Here is a 9,856-nt window from a genome sequence, read left to right on the forward strand (position 1 = left end):
GAACTTTGAACTAGTTCACGTAGAAAGAGAACTTTCCCAACACTGCCCGCAACCCTAGCGATCCCACTTGGGGTAAGCATGAAGGAAAATGGATGAATGGATGGATGGTTGAATCTATTACCAGGCAGACACTATAACTCTGCTTTGAGAACTCATCCAAAACTAACACTTTAATAAAAATGTTAGCCTACAATTAATATCTGCTCTGTGTTTCTCACAGTGTGGAACGTCATTAAATCTCTAAAAAAGTGGCGTCCAGATTCAGTCCTAAGGGCAGCTATCTGGGCTGCTCAGTCTAACAGTGGGTAGCTCTGCTGCCTTGCGGCAAGATGGATCCGGGTTCAATTCCCGGCGCTGGGTCTTTCTGCATGGAGTTTCCATGTTATCCCGGCGCACGTGTGGGTTCTCTCCGGGTACTCAAGCTTCCTCCCACAGTCCTAAAACATGACTGTAGGGTTAATTTTCTAAATTCTCCTTAGGTGTGTGAAGGGTTGTGTGTCTCTGTTGCCCTGCGATAGACTGGCGACATGTCGAAGGTGGGCCCCGCCTCTCGCCTGTAGACAGCTGGAGATAGGCACCAGCATCCCTCGCGACCTCAACTGACAGAAAAAAAATGGATGGATGGGCTGCTATCTGCCATGATGAAATTTCATTTCAACAAAGAAAAACTGCAACAGAGGAACATCAAGGAACTAGCAGATTTAGTACAGTAATCAAGTACTCCCAAATGTACTTTGGGAAGTAGTGTGATGATGGTCAGACTTCTTCTCATATGATTTTAAATGCCTTTCTTATTTAGTAGAAATAGTTTTAACTCACTGTCAGAAGAATTTTGTAACATAATGCGTTCCTGAAGCCTGATGCCACCCTTTATGATAAAGATGTGAAAATCATATTTTTACCACACAGATCAGCAGCCTGCATATTAATCCGATTTCTGTGCGACCAAATCAGGTGTTTTAATTAAACCTTTTGTTTTTTAATGAGTAGATGTCAGGCTCCCACCACAAATATTCATTTGTTTTATATACTGTAGTAAAATCAGCTTTAGGTTAGGAAGATGAATAAATGTTTTCTGAAACGTTACAGCGGAAACAATCTTTGTAGGTCAAACAGATTTAAAAAGCAGGCTTCCTGACCAATCGGCTTCCCTCTGTCCTCCAACCAGGTGAGCGTCTGGCACAGCTCTGACACAGAGGAACACATCAGCCACATGGTGGCGCCTCCTCAGTACATGCAGGTGGTCCATCATCCATCTATGATCAGCGACCTCTACCCCAACCATGCCTCAGGTAGGAAAACACATTTGTAAGATATTTGCACCAAACAAAGGTACACATTTCTTTTATTTTGATTTATAAATTTTTTTTATTTATTCTTCCATAACTGCCTGAACTATCTTTTACTGCATGATGCAATCTTCCAGGATTCACTTCCATCACGTTAACCAAGCAGAATTTGGAACAAATGCTTTGATTGGATGAAATAAAGCAGAGTGTGATTGGTTGATGGTGTGGTTCATCTATACAGTTGGTCGAGCTTGAGGCCAGTGGGTCGATCGCGAGGACATTGGGTCGATGGCGAGCACAGTGGGTTGAATGCATGGAGAGTGGGTCAAACGTGAGGACAGAGGGTGGAGCGAAAGGGCTGCGGGTGGAGGCGAGGACAGCAGGTTGACGGCGTGGACAGTGGGTCCAGCGAGAGGCCAGCGGGTGAAGGGCGAGGCCAGCGGGTGGAGCGCAAGGCCAAGCGGGTGGAACGAAAGGGCTGCGGGTGGAGTGCGAGGGCTGCGGGTGGAACGCGAAGCCAGCGGGTGGAACGCGAGAGCTGCGGGTGGAGTGTGAGGGCTGTGGTGAACGGCAAAGCCATCGGGTGGAGCGCGAGGGCTGCGGGTGGAGTGCGAGGGCTGCGGGTGGAACGCGAAGCCAGCGGGTGGAACGCGAGAGCTGCGGTGGAGTGTGAGGGCTGTGGTGAACGGCAAAGCCATCGGGTGGAACGCGAAGGCTGCGGGTGGAGTGCGAGGGCTGCGGGTGAAGCGCGAAGCCAGCGGGTGGAACGCGAGGGCTGCGCGTGGAGTGCGAGGGCTGCAGGTGAAGCGCGAAGCCAGCGGGTGGAACGCAAGGGCTGCGGGTGGAGTGCGAGGGCTGCGGGTGAAGCGCGAAGCCAGCGGGTGGAACGCGAGGGCTGCGCGTGGAGTGCGAGGGCTGCAGGTGAAGCGCGAAGCCAGCGGGTGGAACGTTAGGGCTGCGGGTGGAGCGCACACTTCTGATGTTTAAACCCTGAATACCTGTCTCACCGCGCGCTCGGATTGGTGCCTGTGCACTCGAATCAGTGGCACAATCATTGCGCCTCTTCCAGTGACGGACGGACTCAGTGGTGTCGCTGGGTTACCATAGCGACAATGTATGTTAACGATGAAGCGCAGCACATATGCCCAAACCCTCGAGCTACTGCTTTATTAAAAGGCGTTACTATCAGCTGTTCAGTTTTTCAGGAGACTAAGTTCATCGCATACAATCAGTTTTTAGTTTCTTTATCACCATTTAAACCTAAATAAATAAATACCCCCGAAATGATCTTGGTGTCATCAATGGTAGTTAGAAATTGTCAATTAATCATTTTATTTTAATGTCACATTAGGGCCAGACTAAAGAGAATTTTGATTTTACTCTTGCTTGAGGTGTTTTTGTCAAAATGCTATTGTAATTAAGTAAATATAACTAATTACTGCCCATGTCTATGGATGGAAATGCGTCTAATTTTCTGTTTTTCTGACATTTTAAAGTTAAATATTTATTGAGGAAATAATGCATGAGTGAATTTTCTTTGAAATGTTAGTTGAAGTAAATTCTTGTTTATGGGGAAAAACGAACCTGATTGAAATGTTGATGAAAAGAAAAAAACGATCAGACAAAAAATCAATAATACCTGAAATCGTGACTTAAAAATGCAAAGCTGCTTGAGAAATGAAGTTTTAAATTTCGCCAGATATCTGTCTCAGTGGTAAAAAACACGGTAAGATCCAAGAGGGATGCTCAGTTCCTCTTTCTAAGCTTGTTTATGACTCGGCGGTACGTTCTCAACATGGCTTCTTCTCCTCCCTCTGAGCAAAGCAGCGATCCGACATACAAAGAGCGGAGGGTGGATGAGGGGAGCCGGTCTAAATCTACCACATGTGATTTAATTATTCATCAGAGTCTAATGGATTCTACTTAGAGTCCCGGCGAGTTCAGCGGCCGAGGCTGTTAATGGAGCAGAGGGCTGAGACGTGGAAGGAGGTCAGAGGAGCAGAGGACGCCGTTTGCAGCAAAACCTAAAGAACTAGAAGCTCAACAAATGCAGATCAACCATTTGGCTCATGATCCTGCTGCAGTTGACTCCCCAGATCTTAAGCTTGACTAAATTTAGGAGGTGGCAATGTAAAGAATCTCTCAGAAGATCAAAGGGTCTGAATTTGGTGTAATAAAAATCTACAAACTAGAACGAACCGAGTGATCAGGCGAAGAGCTGAGGGAGCGGCGGTCTCATTAACCGCAAGCTTCCACTCACCAGGAAGGACTGCTGGAGAGAGAAATCAGGAATCTCACAGACAGCTGGAGATCAGAGGCAACCCAATAAACAAGTTCAGCTCAGCAGCCATGCCTTAGCGTGAGCTGGAACATCCTCTACCTCTGGAGTCTTCCTTCATAGGACGTTAAATAATGCAGATTCAAACATGATTCATTCTTATTTTTAAGCAAATCCATGCACAACGCTCAGATTTAGCTACAACCTCTTCTCCCTGTTTTATTATTTGCTTTTTTTCTATAAAAGATCCGCTCTGTTTTTAGCATAAATCATTTGCACAGAGCTGTCTGTCAAATGTTTGCATTAATATCAAACAGGCCAAGAAGGTAACATCTCAGTGTTTATGCAGCCTGCTCGGCATCTTCAATTATGTTGTTCTTCCCTAAAGAACTGAACTGTGTTTTACGTACCTGGGAACATTTTTTGTTGCATTAATTTCATGAACTTTAATGTTTTTTTTATTTGGTGATTTTTGAAAAGACGTGTTTCTATCAATTTTTTTATGTACATTTGAGGCTCATTAGAAGCAAAATTCGAATAATTGAATAAATTCAACTAAAAGTTTCAGTTTCAAATTATTTGTTTTCATTAGCAAAACATTTTTCATTCAGTTTTAATTGGGGGGGTGCAAATCTATTTTCAGCTTCAGTTTTTTTATTTTTTTAAGGCAAATCGAGTTTATTCGTAAACCGCAATTCAGTGCAAAGACAATTCAAAGTGCTTTACGTGAAAGTTATTGTGGAGAATTCTCGAGATTATTTTACACGACCCACCCTCTCCACTTTAAGAAAACAAAAAAATGCGAGTGCAAGAGCTGATTTCTCCTCGTGCACGCTCTGTTTAAAGGTGCTGTTCTCATAGCTTATAAGAGCTTACTGTGTCCGAACGTCCGCCCTAACTCCTAAATCCCTCAATCACTATATAGAGCAGTGACTATATAGTGAACTTTATAGCAAACTGACCGTTCAGACAGATGATCACTGCTTTTTGCTCCGTTGGTCAAGTAACTCCTTCTCCACTGCGCGGTGCCTGCGCTGTCATGATTTTATTCAAAGATCTGACTCGAATGCAGAAAACCAAACAGAGAGACCAAGAGAAGGTTTAACAGGTTTATTTAGAACTGGTAGAAAAGGGTCCAGTGCTCCTCTGAACACTGGCGAACTGGGACTGAAAAGTGAAGGGGAAGTTCCAGTGGTTAGTTCAAGCTCAGATGGAAATTTGACCTTCAGTTTGCAAAAGGGAATAAAGGCAACAGGACTCACTTTTCCAGAAAAGGTGTCTTTCTCTGAATCCAGTTGGTGTGGGTTGTTCTAGTAATAGACTTGCTCGTTGGAGGGCGGACAGGGTTTACCCAGGTTGAGGTGTTTCTTAGAGAAGCTGACTGCCACTTAGATTTCCAATGGTACTTGAACGGTTTCTTGTGGAGATGAATCCCCTGCTCAGTTTGAAGCTCAAACAATCCTTTGGGGAAAAGTAGATCCAAACCTCCAGTTTGAATCCCCAGCTCAGTTGAAGCTCAGTTGATCCTTCCAGGGGGGAGAAGGTCCAAAACATCCAGTTAGGAGGATGACAAACAAAAACAACAAGGTTAAGACTCAGGTTGACAAAACTCAGTTTGACTCAGCTAAACTCAGCTTGGCTAGAGTACCCAAAACTGGCAAACACTCCGGCATCGAGGTAGTGGCAGTCAGCAGCTTAAGAGTACCCCGGTAATGAGGCAACCATCCGCAGGTGTGTGAGAGGGCCAACGAGAACAGGCGCCACCTGGTGGTGGAGGAAGAACATACAAAAACACAACCCACACAAACTGGATTCCTAACATGCGCCATCTTTGTTATTAGTTGCCGCTGTTGGGTAGCGACAGAATACTGGTGTGACAGCAAATCCCATAATGCTTTGCTAGGAGAGCTCTCCGTGCAAAGCATTCTGGGATATATCTTCCTCTTCTGAGGCATTTCTTTTTTTTCTGATACACTTCATAGACACCTTTTCTCTAACGACCCTCGGCCATTTTCCAAGAACCGCGGTGAGAAAGGTAAGCTTCAATGACTGTCTGAAACCGTAGCTCACTACGGATATACGCCTGAAAGTGCGCATGCGCAAAAAATGATGGATGACGGGACGAGCACGTACGACGGCCTTACGTAAACGTATTACCAGAATGATTGACAGTTAGGAGGACCACTTATTTAGATGATCCACCCGGAAATAAAAGATTGTCCTCTGTCCCTTTAATTACACAATAAAATAGCAGAAAATAAAAGAAGAATAAAAAGCAAGTCAAGATGAAAACATGATAATGCTAAGGAGGAACTAGCAGCTTCCTGGAAATGGAGTAGAGTGAAAGTTCAAGTACTCCCCCAAAAATTGACTAATAAAAAAGTAAAGATACTCAAAAAGTACTTAGTTACTGTAATCAAATAAATATATTTTTGGAAGTAGTGTGATGATGGCATGGCATGTTTTTATCAAAGACCAAACTTCTTTTCATATTATTAAAAATACCTTTCTTAGTAGAAACAGTCTTCACTGACTGTCGGAAGAACGATGTAACATAACGCGTTCCAGAAGCCGCCCTTTATGCGAAAAACTTGAAAATTCTTTAGTTACCTCACAGATCAACAATTTACAATCAGATTTCTGTGCATCAAAATCAGGCATTTTTTTAGGCTCCCACCACACATTTTTTTTGTATTATATTTTAAAATCTGCTTTACGTTAGGAAGATGAATAAAAATTTGTCTGAAATGTTACAATTTAATAGCGACAAGCGTTAAGAAGTCTTATTTTTATGATGTTAACCAATGGAGATGCGTATGATCAAAACAGCGGGCTAGGAGACCAAGGATGTAAGAGAATGAGTTGGTTGCAGATGGACACGTTCAGGGGAGGAGGGATTCCTTTTTTCCCACGTTTTAGACACGAAAAGGCTTAAACGTGTTCATCACTGCAGCAGGCCATCTGCATGATGGCTACCAGCGTTTTGTCTAACTAGTCAACAACAGTTTGTGTTCCTGGCTGGTTCAGTTTTGGTTTGGCTGGAAGAAACTAGAAACAATCTTTTTAGGTCAAACAGGTTTAAAAACCAGGAGTCCTGACCAATCAGCTTCCCTCTGTCCTCTTATCTAAAGTAGGAGGACAGAAGCTAAAGTGCTGGTCGACAAAACCAACCAACCAACCAACCTCCTCCTTTTTCTCTCCTGTGTTCCTCAGGCGTACCGAGTGCAGCCACTGTGGTGATCGTCATGTGCATCGCCGCCCTGGTGGCGGTGGTGGTGCTGGGAATATACCGCATCCATGTAACCCACCAGCAGGAGGTGAGGCAGGCGGAGACGGCCAAAGAGGCAGACGCAAACTGGGACCACTCGGCTCTGACGATCACTGTCAACCCCATGGAGGTAAGAGGAGGTGGTTTGAATGTCTGCAGAGCAAAGAAGAGTCTCTGCTGCTGAAGTTCTCAGTTAGTTCAAAGTAGTGATGGTGAGATGAAGCCTCATGAGGCATTGAACCGTTTGGGCTAATTGCTTCAACGATCCCCACAGTTCATGATGTGAATATGTCACCCCCCCTACTGGTGGATTTCATAACTACAGTTAGTAATATAATCTGTGATTTTTTTGCTGTTTTTTTTTTTTTATTATTTCTCAGTTTATGTTCTCTTATTAATGTTTGGTGTGTATAATAAAATCCTTTTTAAGGCTTTTTATGAGTAAAAGGTCTTTGAAGACACAATGGGGATTTACCATTAGGCATTACTAGGCAGCTGCCTAAGGCCCCAAGTTCCTGGGCGGCCATAAAACTATGGTTAATACAACTATTCCTTATTTGTGCACCTTAATTATGTTTTTTCTTTCGCTAAAATGCCATCAGAACGCTTATAATATAAAGTGTATCTCAGCCCCCCCCTTTCAGTGTCCACCATATTGGATCAGTCCATTTGCTGCACATGTTCAGAAAGGTCCAAACAGACAGCAGCAAACCATTTGAAAACAAACCATGCAAAGAGCAGTGTTGCCAACTTAGCGCTTTAGTCACTATATTTAGCCACTTTTCAGACCCCTCTAGCACTTTGATTTCTAAAAAGCTCCTAGCGCCAAATCTAGAGACTTTTTTCTGCTACTGGAGACTTTGGAGACAACATCTAAAAGCAGCGAACTCTGCTCTCCAGAGCGAGTAGATTGGTAACCCCGCCTCCTGCTCTCCTCTATCTTGTCTGCTGTCATGATTCATGCAGCTATTATTTCATCCAAATGAAAAATGGAGAACAGATAAGCAGATCATGGCTTGTCTACAGTGAAAAGAAGGACTGGGTTATTTACTTTGGCCTTTTTGGAAACACAGGAAGGAGCAATCAGCTAAGTGAGCTTAGTGCTTGGAAAAAATCTTTCATTCCTTTAGAGACAGCATGAAAAGTCAGCTGAGTACAAAACATAGAGAGGAAAACAAGAAGAAAAGGGACAAGAAGAGAGGGACACAACCTAGAACAGATAATGGATGTCTATTCTATTAACATTTCTACATCTGGATAATGGGGCTGTTTTATGTGTTGTCTTTTCAATTCAGAGGGGCCCCTGCCTGTCTTCGCCTAGGGCCCCAAATTTGCTAAATCCGCCTCTGGTAGAGAATAATATTTTAAGCACTGTTTTTCTCTCATTTTAGTGGAGTATGTTCAGTTTATTTCTATAGCGCCAATTCACAACACGTCATCTGAAGGCACTTTCCAGTTCACCAGATCATCCAGTCAAATTGATTCAAAGTTTTCTGTCAAAGTAAAACCAGTCCCTCACATTAAGCACGCTTGTAGCGACAGTGGAGAGGAAAAACTCCCTTTTAAGAGGAAGAAACCTCCAGCAGAACCAGGCTCAGTGGGAGCGGCCATCTGCTGAGGCCCACTGGGGTTCATTTCCACTATTATGCTAACGATACCCAGCTATATCTATCTATAAATCCAGATGAAGCTTATCTGTTACATAGGTTACAGGCATGTCTTAACGACATAAAAACCTGGATGACTCTTAACTTTCTGCTCCTGAATGCAGATAAAACAGGAGTTATAGTCTTTGAAAAAGAAGCTGATTAGTCAGTCACTTCATTTGGATGGGATTAAACTGATTTCAGATAATAAAGTAAAAAATCTTGATGTTATTTTTGATCAGGACTTCAGTTTTTCTCTCTCAGTAAACAAACATCCACACCGAAGAGTGTTGTTGTCACTGGTGCCACTTGGCTAAGGCAAACAGACTCTGGACAAAGCCAGTTTGCTTCAGCAGGGATGCAGAGACAGCTGATTTCTTGTTGCATCTCTGCTGCAAATATCTGTATTTGCCAGATTTGTTTTTGCTTTGGTTGAAATAATTCTCAACTTCTAAACTAAACTGTCATCCTTTTTGGTAAAGGGATTGATGAGAAAATAAAACCTATAAATGAACAATAAGAATAACAGATGAGGCTCTAATTCTCCTGTGTTTTTATAAATGCGCACAGCTAAAAGCTGGGAATGTCTCTAAAAGAACAATAAATAAAACAAGACTTGATAAAAATGTTAAGAAAAGTCTTTTGATCAAAACCCAACTGCCTGATTGGACGTTGGCATGCTGTCGTGATGCATGCAAGCGTGCCACAACAGTTTGGCAGACCTTCTCTTGGCTGGTATTAAAGCACTCCTCATGTTTGTTTTGGGACACAGAAGAGAGTCATTAATCCACTAAATGTAAGACTCAATCACGTTTCAGCGACTACCACGCAGAGAACTGGCACCGCTAACTGCTCCCATCGGGACACGTTTTATAATCACCACATTACCTGCTTTGCTCTCAAAAGTACATCAGCGTGACAAATGCAGCCGAAGGCAGCTATTTACATACGCTGTTTCAAAAGGCAGGTGAACTTTAAATCAGACTAAACTGTTATCAATTTAGGTCATTTAATGTTAGCACGGTTATTTCTGTTTGCTAAATAACAAAATAAGGAAATCCCAGAATATGTGTGACGCAACGTCTCAGGTACGCTGGTTCCTTGAGCCAAATCATGAAATGAAATAATGCAACAAAAACAAAGATAACAATAAATATTTGGGTACATTTGCAATGAGCAATCATGTAATTTTTAACAGACTTACTGTTGGATGAAACCCATGGATTCAAGGAGCTTATTGCTTATTGGTTACCCTAGGGCTAAGCTTATCGATAAAAAAAAATGCAAATTGATCGATATCGATAATTATTGAAAAGATTTGAAACCATATTTTATGTGCAGCTCTGCCTGGACTTTTTATAATATTGCTAATGAT

The 9,856-nt window shown here is 42.9% G+C and overlaps 1 protein-coding gene across 1 annotated transcript in view; it reads left to right on the forward strand.

Annotated features, from left to right (window-relative positions):
- The window catches only part of LOC107103731 (calsyntenin-2-like), a 127,605-nt gene that overhangs the window by 112,016 nt on the left and 5,733 nt on the right, over nucleotides 1-9,856 (forward strand). The window contains exons 8-9 of the mRNA XM_015403541.1: nucleotides 1,169-1,292; nucleotides 6,781-6,965. Coding sequence (XP_015259027.1) covers nucleotides 1,169-1,292; nucleotides 6,781-6,965 — 309 coding nt within the window. The remainder of the gene's footprint in view (nucleotides 1-1,168; nucleotides 1,293-6,780; nucleotides 6,966-9,856) is intronic.

The sequence above is a fragment of the Cyprinodon variegatus genome, unplaced genomic scaffold (genome assembly GCF_000732505.1).
Source record: "Cyprinodon variegatus isolate N-32 unplaced genomic scaffold, C_variegatus-1.0 Scaffold1515, whole genome shotgun sequence".
Classification (NCBI taxonomy): Eukaryota; Metazoa; Chordata; class Actinopteri; order Cyprinodontiformes; family Cyprinodontidae; genus Cyprinodon; species Cyprinodon variegatus.